The sequence below is a fragment of the Neolamprologus brichardi genome, chromosome 3 (genome assembly GCF_056152115.1).
Source record: "Neolamprologus brichardi isolate AB-2024 chromosome 3, ASM5615211v1, whole genome shotgun sequence".
In the NCBI taxonomy this organism is placed as follows: domain Eukaryota; kingdom Metazoa; phylum Chordata; class Actinopteri; order Cichliformes; family Cichlidae; genus Neolamprologus; species Neolamprologus brichardi.
This window is the reverse complement of record NC_142106.1, coordinates 51,375,957-51,392,581: the sequence shown is the minus strand read 5'-3', so window position 1 is coordinate 51,392,581 and position 16,625 is coordinate 51,375,957. Positions and strand designations below refer to the sequence as shown.

Below are 16,625 nucleotides of genomic sequence, written 5' to 3'. Positions count from 1 at the left end.
AAATTAATAAAATGAGCAATAGTCATAAAATAAGTTAAAATTGCAAAACAGAACTTCACAACAGATAAAATCAGCTTTCTTATGGCTGGAGGAAGAGAGTTGCAGAGCCAGGAGCAGAGGGACTGACGGCTCTGTGACCCACAGTGAGAAGACGTCAGGAACAGTAAGATGAATAGCAGATGAGGATCTGAGAGGGCGGGAAACAGTGGTGATATGAAGCAGTATGTCATGATTTATGAGATAAATCATCATCAATTTGCATATTCTGGACATTTTAATGACCACTAAATCACTGTGATTATTTACTTTCCACACGTTCCAGCTTTTCCCAAAAAACTGGTGGCTTGTGGGGAGAGCACTTAGGGCCAAATTAAGAAAAAGAATTGTGTCAATTTTGAGATTAAAGTCAAAATTTCGACATTAAACTACAAATAGTATATCGGAATGGACGTGTGGAAATATTTTTGATTCCTGCACCCCAGAACGCCACAGTAAAGACGATGCTTGCAACAACTTGCTAGAACATACAGAGCAGCCTGCTGCAGACACTGAAGGATCTGAGCCTTCATTGGGAGTAAAGCTGGCTCCGGCCCTTTTTGTTGGCAGACCACTCCAGCTTGTGATCCAGAGGAACTCCCAGATACTTGTAGGACGTGACTATTTCGACATCAGTCCCACCAATGCAGACAGGAGACGGTCGGGATCAGTTTCTGCCAAAATCCACCACCAGCTCCTTTGTTTTGGCCACAGTCAGCTGCAGGTGGTTCACCTCACACCACCTCAGTGATCAATCAGTCCTCTGTACTCCTTTTCTCTTCCCATCTCCACGCTTCCAATAATGGGCGTGGGCATAAACAAATACTCCCAGTGCAGAGTTTTAGATTTTCTGCAGTGTTTTCACTCAGATCAGCTCAGCCGCATGAAATATTTCACTAGTTTCACCAGAAACATTAGAGAATTTGTCAGTGCAAATATTAAATATTATCCTTTAGCAAAGATACAATGGACCATCCATTAATCCACAGTAATGGACCATGGCTGAAAACAGCAACATAACAAAGTGGAGCAGAAAGCTTAACTGCAACTGCATTTTCCATTTCATGCAATAACCTGCTGATGTAATTAAAGTTTTTAGTAATACTTATCAAATGCACAGCTGAAGTCTGAACATCACACTGGTGGAATAAAAACTACTTCCTGTTTCGTTGTTGCTGCATGAACGCAAAATGTTGTATTATGATGTAAATCAGGGGTGTCAAACTTGTGGCCCACGTCACCCCTACTTAATCCACGATTACCAACCGGACTGGCCCACAGCAAAGCGCTCCCTGCAGACGTCATTGTGACGTAGAGCCGAGCGCACCTGAGCAGCGTTTGCGCTAAGGGGCGGGACGGTGAGCGGAGGTTTAAATGACAGCCGCGCAGCGCGTGCTTCGGTGCTGGTGACCCAGGGACACAGCGGGCGCGTGGAGGCTCGTGGCCTTGTTGACGGTGCAGGTTTCATTGGTTTCTGTTCGTCAGACGCAGTTTCTCACCTCCCACAGCCTTACACGCAGCTCTGCATTTGCAGCCATGTTTAAGGTAACCGCAGCAGCTTTTAGCGCCTCCACATGTAGCTGCTCCTTGTCCTACACACATGCTTCAATTACCCACTTCAAGAAGTGAAGTGGGTAATTGAAGCATGTGTGTAGTTATCAGGATCGGGGGTCCACGGTTATTCCTGAAGGTCTGTGAACCAGCTGAGCTTTTATATCAGAGCGCTTTTTATCCCACGGTGAGAATAGTTGTTCTGTGAGGATCTAAAACTAGTTTGATTTTTCAAACAAGTGGTTGCAGTGCTGCTGGTCCATGACCTCGGTTGCTTTTCTTGTACTGGGGTCCTGCTGGTAGGACTAACTTAGCCACAGATCTAAGTTTGTTTTTAATATATAAAAGTAACAATAATTGTGCCTCCTTAGCTGAATCCTGCTGACAGACTTAAACTGTAAGTTACATGAATTCAGACGATTTCATACTGCCACAAAGTTACTGTGAGCTTATTTAGCTCAGTGCTTTTGCAGCAATCGCTGTAACCAGCCTGAGGACGGTGAGGATCAGTCTATGCAGGTCAGACTTTAGGAAGTACCCCTCGTGTCTCTTTGACACATGGGGCTCAGCCTGTGCAGCCAGTTTTAAAGCATGACTCTGCTTAGATTGCAAAACAAATGTGAGTTGTGCTCAGTTGGCTGTCCTAAAGAAAAGTTTGTATCTGCTACGTTTGAGTTTACTGTCCATCTGGTTGTAATTATGTGAGTGGAATAGCAAAGTTGAAGAGCTGACTGGCTCCTTATCAAAGCTAGTTATTCAGTTCACTTCTTGACTTCTTTCTTTACAGACCAGTAGCAAAGACTTGTTTCTGCCTTCACCCGAGCTACTGGACAGCATGCAGTCTGTGGAGGAGTCTGACGGTGACTGTTGTGGAAGCACCGTATCGTTGGCCGAAGCCCTGCTGCCTGTGACGGAGTCCTCGCCACCTCTAATCCCCTGGGTCTGCTCAACCCGCTACAAGACGGAGCTCTGCACCAGTTACTCAGATGACGGTTTCTGCAAGTATGCCGAGCGCTGCCAGTTTGCCCACGGCCTCCACGAACTCCACGTTCCCTCACACCATCCAAAGTACAAGACCGAGTTGTGTCGCAGCTACCACTCAGATGGCTACTGCTACTATGGCAACCGTTGCCTGTTTGTCCACAGTCCCACAGAGCAACGCCCCGCCCTCCGTCGTCGCAGGAACGTCCCGTGCCGCACCTTCCGTGCCTTTGGGATTTGTCCCTTTGGAACCCGCTGTAACTTCCTGCATGTGGAGGGTAAAGATGAAGATGGCCGTCACGATTTGGCCAGTGTTGGTGAAAAGACGGCATTTGTGCAAAAGCCCAAGGGGTGGAAACCTCGAGGGGCTCTGTGCCGCACCTTCAGCACCTTTGGTTTCTGCCTGTACGGAACCCGCTGTCACTTCCAGCACGGCCTCCCTAACAGGATCAAAACCTCCGGTCAACACAAAGGGTTGCTGTCCACATGCGCTTCACGTTTGCCTTCTGCATCAGACTCTTCAGCCTCATCATCTCCTCCACCCACCACCCCAGAAACACCAGCACACAATGCTTTCACCTTCTCCAGTCAGCACTTAAATGATCTGCTCCTGCCACTGGCCCTCCACCTGCAGAAGCTGGAGAGCACGAAGGCCCAGGATATCTGGGCCAACAGGATGCTCTAAACTGCTGCTGAACACTTTCTTTTTTCTTTTTTTAAATATGTAATTACCCCCACTTTACCCCAAGGGTTTTTTTTGTATATATGTTCTAATTAACTTGAGCTTGTTTCAGAAGGCCCAAGCAGGCCTTGGCAAACATGACTATTCAGTCATGGATCAGTCTGGAGTAGCTCTGGAAAGTCTTACAGGTGCAGCTATATGTGTAATATTTTTTAATTGTACATGGCTATATGTCTGCCCAAAGCACTGTAAATAAACCATGTTTCTTTTTTACTAACTGCTGTGTTTGTGTGTTTGACTGGGCTGGATTAAAGTTGTGGGGTGACTGACAGAAGTCCAGTAGCTGCCTCTTCAAGCACAAGCGAGGCTGGCGTTTGTCAGTCTTAATCAGCTGCTGCTGAAACAAGAGGCTCCTGAAACTGTCTTAAAACTCTGAAGCTTCCTTCCTATAAAGAATAGGATGTTAGCTGGGACCATGCTCATGTGACCAAAGACAAATGTTGGTCTGAAACTGAAAGTTGGTCTATGATCGGCTGGTGTACGTCCGGGTTTAATGTGGAGGCGATGTTGAAATGTTTATACTATACCTCAGTATAGGACATCTAAAAAGTATTTTAAAGAGACACGACCTTCAACCAACCAATCCCGTCTACTGATACTCGGCAACCAATCACTGGCCTTTACCCTCCCAGGTTTACCTGTTGACGCTCTGTACCAGGAGGTTAAGGTTAAATTAAATTTAAATTTTTTTAGGCTTTAGTTAAATTGCACCTCTGAGGTGTTTTGTTAGGACGATATTGTGAGTCAGTAAACTGGACCTCGCTGTCTTATTTTGAAGGGTACAGCGGATGTCTTGGTCATGATTGCTAGCTTGATGTTATGGAGCGGCTAGTGTATCGGACAGCTACCCTGGTGTGAACTTTATTTCAGGCGCTAAAGACATTCAATCCCCCTTTGTTCCAGTTTAGAAGGTAAAGTCTAACGTTACATGATACTGGGAAGGCCTGGTGTTGTGTTTTCTGTCGTCCTTCTGATGCTAGCTTTTAGCATTACGGTGTTTTAGCTAACGCGGAGTAACCCCGTTCGGTTAGTTGACATGTGTTTGTAAAGAGATAACGGTCATTTTATTCGTTACTGTAGTGTAATAGGTTTGTTATCGTGGTTTCTTTTAAACTGCGGTAGTTTCTTCCAGCTAACTGAATACTTTGTTAGCATGCTGAGTGAGTGCGGTGGTTCGGAGAAACCACGGGCCACAGCTGAAAAAGGTCCCAAATACGTGACGAGAAAACGTTTAAGGATGCACACATGTTTTAGCTAACCCTGTAGTGTGTACCCGAGGACGCATGTTTTGCTGTGAGATGCAAAGAAGGCATGAATGTAACGTGATCTTTCTTGCTAGTTTGAGTGGTTTCGGTGAACATGGCGGACCGGGAGGAGCGCCGGTTCGCCGAGGTTTCCCGGGAGTCTGTCAGACTGATGGCGGAGGGCGCAGGTGTGGAGCTCGGGGATGATGTGGCGGCTCTGCTGGCCGAGGACGTGTGTTACCGACTCAGGGAGGCAACGCAGGTGAGTGATGCCTGGATGCATAGATCATGTTCTGACTTTATAGAAAAATGGGAGAAGTTTGTGTTAGGTGTGCGTGGTAATGTTTTGCTGTGTCCCCAACAGAGCAGCTCTCAGTTTATGAGACACGCCAAGAGGAGGAAGCTGACGGTGGAGGACTTCAACAGAGCTCTGCGCTGGAGCAACGTGGAGGTAGCTTGTAATTTCCATATCCGATCTCCGTCAGGTGATAGCATGTCTGATGTGACGGGAACTCCTTCATGTTTCTGTCTCTGTTCTTGACCAGGCCGTCTGCGGCTATGGAGCCCAGGATGCGCTGCCTTTCCGCTCAGTGAAAGAAGGCGAGCTCTTCTTTGTTGAGGATCGGGACGTCAATCTGGTCGAGCTGGCGCTGGCTACCAACATCCCCAAAGGCTGTGCTGAGACCATGGTGCGAGGTACGCGACGCTGCTACGTTCCACACGCAGGCTCATCCTGTGGTGTTCTCTATCTGTCATATTCACGTGATGAGTTTACTAATGTTTCATGTTTGCCTGCAGTCAATGTGTCATACCTGGATGGTAAAGGTAACCTGGAGCCTCAGGGTACAGGTGAGACACACAGCAGGCATAACCTAACCCACAGTTGTTGTACTTGGACCTGTAGATGGAATAAAGTAGCTAATACTCTAAAAACTGAGCTCCACCTTTCACTGAGAGCATCAATGTTATCCTGTTAGAAAATCTCAGTGTTTGTCTGTGTTAAACTGTCCCAGTTCCTACTGCAGTACAGTCTCTGTCAGATGACTTGCTGAAGTACTACCAGCAGATCACGAGGGCCATCTTAGGAGAGGACCCGCATCTCATGAAGGTAAGCTGCTACAGACAGAGCAGACTTTTTGTTGTGAACGGGCTAAACGACGCTTGTGTGTGTTTCAGGTGGCTCTGCTGGACCTCCAGTCTAACTCCAAGATTGCAGCCCTGCTTCCGTACTTTGTTTATGTCATCAGTGGAGTAAGTCTTAGGGTTACACAAATCAGCATTTATGATTCTCAGCACCAGTTTTGTTAGGAATGCTTGGTGTGTTTAGTAAGAGAAAATATTGTAGCGTGACACATGAATCAGACCCATCTCATAACTGGAAGCGCTTTTAACTCGACACGGTAACTAGAGGTGGGCGATATAAATGATATACGATAGAAACGATATAAATTTGGCCAACGATAGAGACTTTGACTATATCACTCTGTCGCGATAGCGCATGTTGATGATGTCATCAAGCTGTGCCTGTTTTGGTCGAAAGCATCGCAGCGGCTACAACCATTATCATCTGCAAATTATGGCGGGCGACAGTCATACCAAAGAGATGAAGCACTTTTGAAATATGGGGAAAGCCAAAAACTGTGCTTCCTCCACGTCCGTACCATTGATTCATTAATGTTGAATTCTCTCGCAGCTGCTCTATTCCCATGTTGTTGCAGTATATTAATAACTAACCTCGTATTGTGGATGAATGATCTCAGTTGTTCTCCTGACTGAAGTTTGGCCCGTGTACAGCATCCTGCTATGCGATTGCATTTGTCCCTGACCACCAGAATCCCTCACGTTAACTTTTATCCAGTGGAAAAAAAGTTAGCGTTCACCCTCCAGCTTCACTGTGCTAATGTTATGCTAACATAGCTGTGTCGCTAGCAATCACGTAGCACAACATGTTTAGGTGGAAACTAGTGAGCTAACTTCCTGCTAACTTCCTGCTAACTTCCTGCTAACTTCCTGCTAACTTCCTGCTAACTTCCTGCTAACTTCCTGCTAACTTCCTGCTAACTTCTAACTCCATTAAATTTAATAAATTCTGTTTTCATGGATGCCTGGATGTTAAACTTAATTGTTACACCCGATAAAGCAGCAACGCTGAGGATTTTATTAAAGATAAAAGAATTTAGACAGTTTTTAACTCTCAGTGTTTGTTTTGACTTTGGGACCTGAATCTGACAGAGTTTTGGACCCAGATTATTCCGCGAAGCTCCTCACTACAGCAGCCGTAATGCTCTGACAATCCATCAAGCAGTGCGGCTACAAAGTTGTATTAAAACATTTTTTAACAGATTTCTGCAGCCAAAATAGGTTCGAGGTCAGTAAGCACAACCAGAATTCATACATAAGGCACACTCTTGATTTTTGAGAAAATTAAAGGATTTTAAGTCCTTATAGTGCGGAAAATATGTTATACAGAAGAAAATAATATATCGTGATATATATCGTTACCGCACATGCTTCAAATTATATCGCGATAATAATTTTAGGCCATATCGCCCAGCCCTAACGGTAACCTACGTGACCTCGGCTTGAACGGCGTCGAAGGTTCTGATTATGTCGTCAGTTAGGATGTAGATTTCCTGAGCCTGTTGACCAGTGTTTCAGCTGATCATGGATTCGCTTTGTCTTCCAGGTAAAGTCGGTAAGCCACGACCTGGAGCAGCTTAACAGACTGATGCACATGGTGAAGAGCCTGGTGCAGAATCCCTACCTGTACCTGGGCTCATATGTGCGCAGCCTGGTCTCCAGTGTCATGTACTGCATCCTGGAGCCACTGGCAGCCTCCATCAACCCACTCAACGACCACTGGACTCTCAGGGACTACGCTGCCCTGCTCCTCAGCCACATCTTTTGGTGAGCAGATTTTCCGTGGATGCTTAGGCAAACTTGGACTAAAATTGTTAGCCAATCAGGATTTAACATCAGTGTTGAGAATTCAAAGCTAGTGTAGTGTTAGCCTGTTTTACAGTAAATATGGAGCATCATTTCACAAAGAACCTGCGTTGCTACAATGTTACCAGTCTGACTAATGTTAGCAGGCTGTTGCTAAGGGCAACATTAACATTCACTCGGCGTTTGCCTTAAAAATGGAAATCCAGCAGTCGCTCTTCTTTTCTGGTGTTTCTTCTCCAGGACTCACGGTGATCTGGTCAGTGGTCTCTACCACCAGATCTTGCTTTCTCTCCAGAAGGTTCTGTCTGACCCAGTGAGACCACTGTGCTCCCACTATGGAGCTGTTGTGGGCCTCCATGCTTTGGGATGGAAGGTATGGTCACAGCTTCTACATCAGTAAATATTTGACAGTTATAGTTTAGATTTGGCCCATATTCAGTCAGTATTTTCAAACTAATCATTCTCTAAATGAAAAATCTCACATCTTGATTATTTAGCTGTGAAATATTTGCAAACCTGCATGTCATTACTGTTTTTATTGCTGTTGAGTGCTCCACTGCTACCCTCCTGTGTCCTGAATGCTCCTCTCTCTGTGTTCACCTGTTTCTGCTGGCAGGCTGTTGAGCGCGTCCTCTTTCCACACCTTCCTGCGTACTGGGCCAACCTCCAGGCTGTGTTAGATGATTACTCTGTGTCCAACGCCCAGGTGAAAGCTGACGGACACAAGGTCTACGGAGCCATCCTGGTCAGTGCTGCTGCTGCTCTGGGTGATTTCAGACACTGATAGACTTTCATTAGTCAACTTAATGAAGTATTTAAGTGTAGAAAATTACTTTAAAAACAGAATGAGGTCCACTGGAGTCAACTTCCACATCTGCTCCAGCTGTTCCTCTCCAGCACCTTTTTGAATCTCTGTTATGGAGAATTAAGGCAAAAGTGGGGCTAACCTGGTACTAGCAAGGTGTACCTAATAAAACGGCTTGTGACAATATACAAACGTAATTCTGGGAGCCATAAAATAACGAATTATTGATTGTCAAATATAAATTGAGTGGTTATAAATGTTGCCTCACAGCAGGAAGCTTCCTGGTTTAAACCTCAGCTTGGCTCGTTCTGCGTACAGCTTCCTCCCACAGTCCGCACACGTGCAGGTCAGGGTAACTGACCCTGGATCAGGTTGTTCTATACGCTTCAAGAACTTCAAAGCAGTGTGTGATGAGTGGTTAATGTTGATTTAATGAAAATGTTGAGCCCCAAATTTGTGCTGAGCATAACTAAAAGGATGAGCTCAATCTTGACATTAATGATGCTCGTGATCAAAAACGAATTAAATCATAATTTGAGTTCATCTTGTCCCACCTAAGTCGCCACTTCCTCTCATTGTCCTGCAGGTGGCGGTGGAGCGCCTGCTAAAGATGAAGGCGCTGTCTCTGTCGCAGTCAGCAGAGGGACACCCCGGTGCTCATCCGGGTTCTGTGGTGGGAGCTGCGAGCTACAGGGTGAACTCTCCGGGACTCAGCCCACCTCCTGAGCCTCTGTCAGAAGCTGCCCTTGGAATTGCCAGCCACCTCCAGGTGGGTGGAGCCGGCTGTCACTGGGAGGAGTGGACCCCCGTCCCTCTGCCCGCCATGTACTGTGAGCTTTACTCCTTCTTCGGCGACAGCCTGGCTGTCCGCTTTAGCACAGGTCCAGGATTTGGCACCCACTCGCCCTGCACTCCATCCCAGCTTAGTGACTCCAGGAAGGAGCCTCCCGGCCCCGCCTCCAACCTCGACACCACCCGGAAGATGCCACAGCTCACCGCCAACCTCAACATCAGCCCCAGACAGGACGGGAGTCCGCGCACTGATCCACCTCCGCCGAGTCTTTCAGGCACAGGGTCAGTTAGGTAAAGCAACCAGAGGAGCACCGATCCATCTGTGTGTGTCTGTGTGTGTGTTTGTGTTGATTTATTCCTGTGTCCACCCAGGGCTGTGCCTCGCGCCTCGTCTATGCAGCGCTCCAAATCCTCCTCGTCATGTTCACGCCAACGCTCAGCGGGTCTGTCTCGTGAGGTGTTCCCCAAAGCTCGCTTCACCTCACCTCAGACCACACCTCCTGCGTTTTCCTTTCTTATTGGTGGGCGGCAAATGGGTCAGCGTTGTCAAGGCCGCCGCCCTTTCCAGACGATGTTTGCAACAACTCCGCCTGTTCCTGCTGTTCCACCACGTACCTATGCACACAAGCTGCCCGTCATCGGCAGGGTGGGCAAACCTGTACGTCGCTGGACATGTTCACATTACTCCCTTCACCTGCCTCTATAGTGTGTGTGTGTGTGTGTGTGTGTGTGTGTCACAGACTGTATGAGCTAACATTAGTCTGACTGCTGCAGACGCTTCCAGGCACACGTTGCTCTGATTCAGCTGCTGGAGTTTTAGATGTTGTCAGTAAAGAGGCAACACAGGGCTCAGCTGACACTCACATGTATGAACATGCAGATGAGGCCCAAAGAGATTCTAAACATGCTAATTAAACAGCCAGTCAATATCTGAATGTCAGCATCTGCGAATAAGACCATGAAATGTGACACGTGACAGCCTGGTGGGCCTCTGGCTGCCTTGCACGTCTCCACAGTTACTGCTGGGCCCGTTTAGCCTCAGCACACTGATGCTGGTGGGAAATCTTTACTGCAGTCGCCAAATGATCATTCTGCCAATATTTCATTAGTGCTTCATTTTTTAATTAATCTGTTATTCTTGTAACAAATCTGTTTGTTTACTCAAAGTCAGTTTTGGTCCCTGTAAAAAGCAACAGCTGGATGTGCTGCATGCACGACAGGACCAGCACGTCTGGATCACGTGTCTGCTGCACTTTCATTGGAGAATGGACAAAATCCTGCGATGTGTGTGGAGCAGAGAGGGAACTGTGATCTTCCCTAAATAAATCTTTCAAGTTGACACGTTTTTCCATCATTTTGTTTTTTCCACTCTTTTCCTGAAACTCTTGTTTAGCTTCTGCTAGTGTCGATTAAACTCATAATATCAGAGTAAATACCTGCCGAGGACAATGTTGGAGCAAGATGGATGTGTTGTTAATGACTGTTTTTCATAGACTGAATAAATACTTACTTTTGTTGCTGATGTTAGGAGACGGGTCAGAGGTCACATCTGTGCTGCATCCCACTGTAGATCGCTACTGGTGTGTTAGCTATGATGCTACATGCTACCCTTTGAACAGATACTTTTCTTTTTACTTTTCTATGAAGAAACTGCATCAAGTAGAATAAAGGAGAGCAGGTGTGTCTGATGTGTTGTTTTTCCCGTGGGCTCCTGCTCGGGGTAGGAGGAGTTAAACAACTGTTCTGTGCTGGCACTGAGCACCAGCGTGACCTGGTTTAGTCAGAAGTTCCTCTTGCTTCTGAAGAAGGTGAGTGTTTGCCTGCCAGTGTGATAGTTCCTGGTCTGTCAGTGCAGTCAAGCAGAACTAACTTTAATGTAGAGAAGACAAAAACAAACATGACAGACATCCAGCAGCTCCTGGTCATATAGTAGAAGACGAGAGAAAATGTAAACGTCGTCCTTGCAGAGGTGAGAAGTAAAGTACAAATACTGTTACTGCACAAAAGCAGTGTGTTTACAGCAGAAGATTATAAATTGTTATTTATTTCCATGTACAAAAAGGCACTGAGCCGTGCACATTCAATCTCAAATGAAAACATGAACAAGTTTCTTTTTTTAACTGTCAATTAAGAATATTAGGTTCAAAATAAGAGCAGTGTCTACATTTTCATGTACAAACTGGAATATTTCCAGTATGAACTGAAAATGAAATGAGGATTTAGCTTTTCCTTTAAGCTCTAAACTATTTCTGATCTCTGCTTTACATCTGTGTAGCATGCAGTCCATGACTACGCTCCACAGATCTTCTGCAGTCTTTGGTTTTGCATCAAAAACAGAATTTTTGAGGTCAATCCACAAATTCTCTATCAAATTTTATCCGGGCATTGCACAGGCCACTTAATGACATCAGTCTTTTTTGGTCTGCAACCAGGATGTTGTGCGCTTGCTGATGTGTTTGGGGTCCTTGTTGTGCTGAAACACCCATTTTAAGGGCATTTTTTCCCCCAGCGTAAGGCGATATGACCTCTTCCAGTATTTTTAGACACTGAAACTGGTCCCTGGTGCCCGTTATGCGATGAATGGGCCCCACTCCAAAGTATGACAAACATCCCCAAACCACTGTGCTTGCACCTCCATGTTTTACAACCTTCACAGTGTACTGTGGCTTGTGTTCAGGCTTGTGGTTGGGGGTCGTCTCACGAACTGCCTGCGGCCTTTACACCCAATGAGAACAAGCTTGCTCGTCTGTCCACAGAATATTTCACCACTTCTCTTTAGTCGGGTCAATGTGCTCTTTTCAGCAGTGGTCCTTTATGAGCGTTTCTGGCTCCACATAGGCGTCTTCTGCTTGTTGAAGTCGATCTTTGATGGATCTGGAGCTGATCACTGGATTCTTCTTTGCCGTCCTTGTTATTCTATGATCAGGTGGAGGCCATCGTTCCTTTTTCTACCACGTTTTTCAGCGTCCCCCTTTTTCAAAGCATTTGAGATCTTTTTAGCTGAGCAGCCAATTATCTTCTGCACTTCTTTGTATGTTTTCCCCTCTCCAATCAACTTTTTGATCGAAGTTCTTTCTCCCTCTGAGCAGCGTCTGGAACGACCCACTTTACTCCGTCAGCAGGGCTAAAACCAGCAGGTACAACATCTACACCCATTTCCCCTTCACCGAATGAGTCAGTTACCCCCAATTAGCAGCACGCATGTCTGTTAAGTCTGTTGGTTGGCCATTACTCTGCTACACCTTGGCATGAACTTGTTCCCATGTTGTATCATCCTTTCTGCTAAAATCAGGACTTAAACACATTATTAATGTTAGATTTATTATTTTGCACATGAATGTACTTTGTTGCTATAAATTAAGTAGAATTTTCTGACTTGGGTAGTTTTATATTTCTTAAATCTTTTTATTTTTACTCCCCAGATTTTTAAGCAAAAATCTGTAATATCTGTACTTTCTACTCACGTTTTCAAAACAGACTCGTTTGGCGCAACATCAGAACGATATAGAAGGCATTTTGTTATTTAATCATTCATTAATTGCAATCTGTTTTAAATGTTTGTTTATTATTATTTTGGTTATTTTTTATTTTGTTTTCTACTGTTGGAGAAGCCGAAGTACCCGGAGAGAAGCCGTGCAGACGCAGGAAGAACATGAAAGGCTACGAAGCAACAGTGCTGACCATTGTGTCATTATTCCAACCAAAGATAACCAAGCACCGTTTTATAGCTGTGATGCACCAGAACTGATGTAACTCTACTGTTTATATATATAAAGTATATAAATGACCCCCCTGCTGAATTTGTGTGTCTGCTCACTCGTGAACGAACAGCCTCTGAGTGACACAATATGAACCACACATCCAGAAAAACACATTACAAGAAAGTTTTGATCTTCAAATAAACATAAGTGAATACAAACTTCTTAGTTGGTCAGCAGGCTTGCTCTCAGGAGAGCTTCTGGCCCACTCCTCTTCACAGACTCTCAGTCCTGCAGGTTTCCTGGCTGCCACTTGACTGACCTTCATGTGCTTGGTGGTCACGCTGGACTCAAGATTCTTTATTTGTCACGTGCAAGGTTATACGGATATAACATGCAGTGAAATGTGACCTGATACGCTGCTCGACTGTGCAAAACAAGAGAGACGCATCTTCAGTGTTGTGGCTGAGACAAGGAGGTTAGAGTTCACATCAATCCTCCATCTAATCAACAGTGCGAGAGTTACAGCTTTGCACATTCAGAGGAAAATGTCAAACACATTTAATCTCTGTAATATTCTGGATATTTATAATTGAGCTATTAGCATATATTTGAGTTTCTTTTATATTTTAACTTTGTAATATATTTGACTCTTTCATTTATTCCAGTCTGTTACTGTTCTTGTTGCCTTGGAGCAACTGCAACCACATAATTTCCTTAGGGAATAATAAAGTTTATGATCCTCATCCAAGGTTTCACGATAAATAGCTCCACCTGCTGGTCTCTCGGTGAACTTATCTTGTATCCTTGAAAACAGCACCAATGCTTGACTGTTGGATGCTGTTCTTTGGGTCACGTGCAGCATTTCTGTTGAGTCGATGCCAAAGCGCTAAACTTTGCTTTCATCTGACCCTGACTTTGTCTCAAGATGCACGTACAGGACGTAGTGTGTTAGTGGTGGTGACTATGGTTCTGACTGCCTTTAACAGAATCACTATCAAACCCCTGCTGTGTAGTTTTGTGCTGATCCAGCTCCATCATCATCTTCACCCTGCAGTCAGTATCAGCTGTGTCAGCTGACCTCCCCTGAGCTCCCTGCTCCACTCCCCTACACCCCGCCACACGTACAAATCAACCTTTATACAACGTGTTTTTTAATATTCATTTTCTTACCATTAAAATGAAACTACCACAATACTTAAATACTATTTATTTCTTTTTTAGAGCTCCTGTTTGAGGAAAATTGCAAATTCAGCAGGGATCCAATAATTATTACTGTGAACTTGTTCGTGTCACTTGTTCCACATGTTACATCCTTGTTCCAAAATGGAATAAATTAATTTTTCACCTCAAAATTCCACAAACAACATCCCACAGTGACAAAGTGAAGAAAGTTTAAAGCTCTTGTAGAGTGATTAAAAATAAAAAACATTTTTTTGTGGACTGGAAGAGCCCCTAGACTGAGGCTCTCTTTATTGCAACAGTTTACCTCTAATGGGGGTCTTTCCTACCAAATGTTTTAATGTACTACTGGTCTTCACATATTCATAAGCTGACCTACTGATAACCTGATTTGGTGTAAACTTGAAATTCAATCAATTTCTCCATATCTTTCACTTGCCTCCCTTATCTCTTCATCATTAAAACATCTTCTGTTGCTTCAAATCCTGTGGTGCTCTCTACACTTTAGATCTGGTTTCTGTTCAGGTGGCATTTTAAATTCATATCCCCGTCTACCAGGTTACCATTGTTAAGGAATCCTCTATTTTCCCCTGACACTACTAACGCCGCCTATTTGATTTGGCACGAAAGAGGCACAAAGACCATGAGAGCCCTTTACAAAGACAATGTCCTTCTTAGTTTCTCAGAGCTCAAAATGTGACCTACCTCCTTCTCACTTGTTTCTCTATTTGCAAATTAGACACTGTGTCTCATCACTGTTTCCAAATTTCCCAATTCTCCCTGCTGATCCTCCATGGGTTGACCTTCTGCTTGCGAGGCCTAATCAAAAATCACCTCTATCAAATATACATCAAACGCTTATGGTGACCGAATCTGACTCTTCAGGTAAAATCAGAACCGCCTGGGAGCGTGAATTAGGTGCTGAACTGTTTGAATCATGGAGGGATAAGGTGAATGTCATCATGCGCTCAAGTACATGTCCTTCAACGCACATATTAAACAAATATGTAAGACTGCGTTCTTCCATTTGCGCAACATCTCTAAAATTAGAAATATCCTGTCTCAGAGTGACGCTGAAAAACTAGTTCATGCATTTATTACTTCCAGGCTGGACGACTGTAATTCATTATCAGGATGTCCAAAAAACTCACTGAAAAGCCTTCAGTTAATCCAAAATGCTGCAGCAAGAGTCCTGACAGAGACTAGAAAGAGAGAGCATATTTCTCCTGTTTTGGCTTCCCTTCATTGGCTTCCTGTTAAATCCAGAATTGAATTCAAAATCCTGCTCCTCACATACAAGGTCTTAAATAATCAGGCCCCATCTTATCTTAATGACCTTGTAGTACCATATCACCCTATTAGAGCACTTCGCTCCCGCTCTGCAGGCCTACTTGTTGTTCCTAGAGTATTTAAAAGTAGAATGGGAGGGAGAGCCTTCAGTTTTCAGGCCCCTCTTCTGTGGAACCAGCTTCCAGTTTGGATTCGGGAGACAGACACTATCTCTACTTTTAAGATTAGGCTTAAAACTTTCCTTTTTGCTAAAGCATATAGTTAGGGCTGGACCAGGTGACCCTGAATCCTCCCTTAGTTATGCTGCAATAGATGTAGGCTGCCGGGGGATTCCCATGATGCATTGAGTTTTTCCTTTCCAGTCACCTTTCTCACTGACTATGTGTTAATAGACCTCTCTGCATTGAATCATATCTGTTATTAACCTCTGTCTCTCTTCCACAGCATGTCTTTATCCTGTCTTCCTTCTCTCACCCCAACCAATCACAGCAGATGGCCCCGCCCCTCCCTGAGCCTGGTTCTGTTGGAGGTTTCTTCGTGTTAAAAGGGAGTTTTTCCTTCCCACTGTCGCCAAAGTGCTTGCTCATAGGGGGTCATATGATTGTTGGGTTTTTCTCTGTATCTATGAAGCGCCTTGAGGCGACTTTTGTTGTGATTTGGCGCTATATAAATAAAATTGAATTGAATTGAATTGAATTGAATTGAATACAGCAGGTGCTACAGCTTGTACTTTAAAGTAATAAACAGAGTCCGTTTATCTAAACTTTTTCCTTCAGTTATAAACGTGACCTCTCCTTGAAATCTAAGCCATGTGTTTTTCTTCTGTCCACATTTTGTGATATCTTTTCTGTGCTTTCACTGTTTTTGGAATTCAGATCCTTGAAGATCCTCTAATCGCCATATTTGGAGTTCTAAAGACTCATCTTAATATAACTGAGATCTTGGCTTTTTGTTCCCTTCTTGCTAGACGCTGTATTTTACTCCTTTGGAAATCTCCCACGCCTCCATCTGCATCGCAATGGATTAATACTGTCCGGACATTTTTGAGGGTGGAGAAGATCTCACTCACAGTGAAAGGTAGTTCTGTAAAAATGATCTGCAAGTGGAATATCTCAAATCTTTTCCTTAGAACAATTCAATTTACCCACCGACTGGACTGAAAAGGATTTGAAATTTACTTTTTTTTAAAGGTATAGGATTTAAGCACCCCCCCCTCCCCTTCTATTCTTTTTTCTTTTCTTTATTTATTTTATTTATATAGTATTTAATTTTTAATTTATTACTATTATTATTATTTGAGTTTTACTTTATTTTTTTTTTTAATTTACTCACTTTTTCTTCGTTTTTTTCTTTCTTTT

At 44.3% G+C, this 16,625-nt stretch overlaps 2 protein-coding genes across 3 annotated transcripts; both read left to right on the top strand.

Annotated features, from left to right (window-relative positions):
- Positions 1-1,572: 1,572 nt before the first annotated feature.
- On the top strand, positions 1,573-3,298 carry cth1 (cysteine three histidine 1). The gene is made up of 2 exons (XM_006809293.3): positions 1,573-1,581; positions 2,375-3,298. The coding sequence occupies exons 1-2, from the start codon at positions 1,573-1,575 to the stop codon at positions 3,251-3,253; spliced, it is 888 nt and encodes a 295-aa protein (XP_006809356.1). The 3' UTR covers positions 3,254-3,298.
- Positions 3,299-4,067: 769 nt separating this feature from the next.
- Positions 4,068-10,436, top strand: taf6l (TAF6-like RNA polymerase II, p300/CBP-associated factor (PCAF)-associated factor). 2 transcript variants are annotated; one of them, XM_087837866.1, is made up of 12 exons: positions 4,068-4,221; positions 4,650-4,816; positions 4,919-5,005; positions 5,100-5,250; positions 5,353-5,403; positions 5,568-5,662; positions 5,731-5,805; positions 7,241-7,461; positions 7,741-7,873; positions 8,117-8,245; positions 8,892-9,379; positions 9,470-10,436. In XM_087837866.1, the coding sequence occupies exons 2-12, from the start codon at positions 4,670-4,672 to the stop codon at positions 9,801-9,803; spliced, it is 1,911 nt and encodes a 636-aa protein (XP_087693992.1). In that variant the 5' UTR covers positions 4,068-4,221; positions 4,650-4,669; the 3' UTR covers positions 9,804-10,436. The 2 variants fall into 2 exon arrangements, with proteins under 2 accessions (XP_087693992.1, XP_087693991.1); XM_087837865.1 differs by having other exon boundaries at positions 8,892-9,388.
- Positions 10,437-16,625: the final 6,189 nt, after the last annotated feature.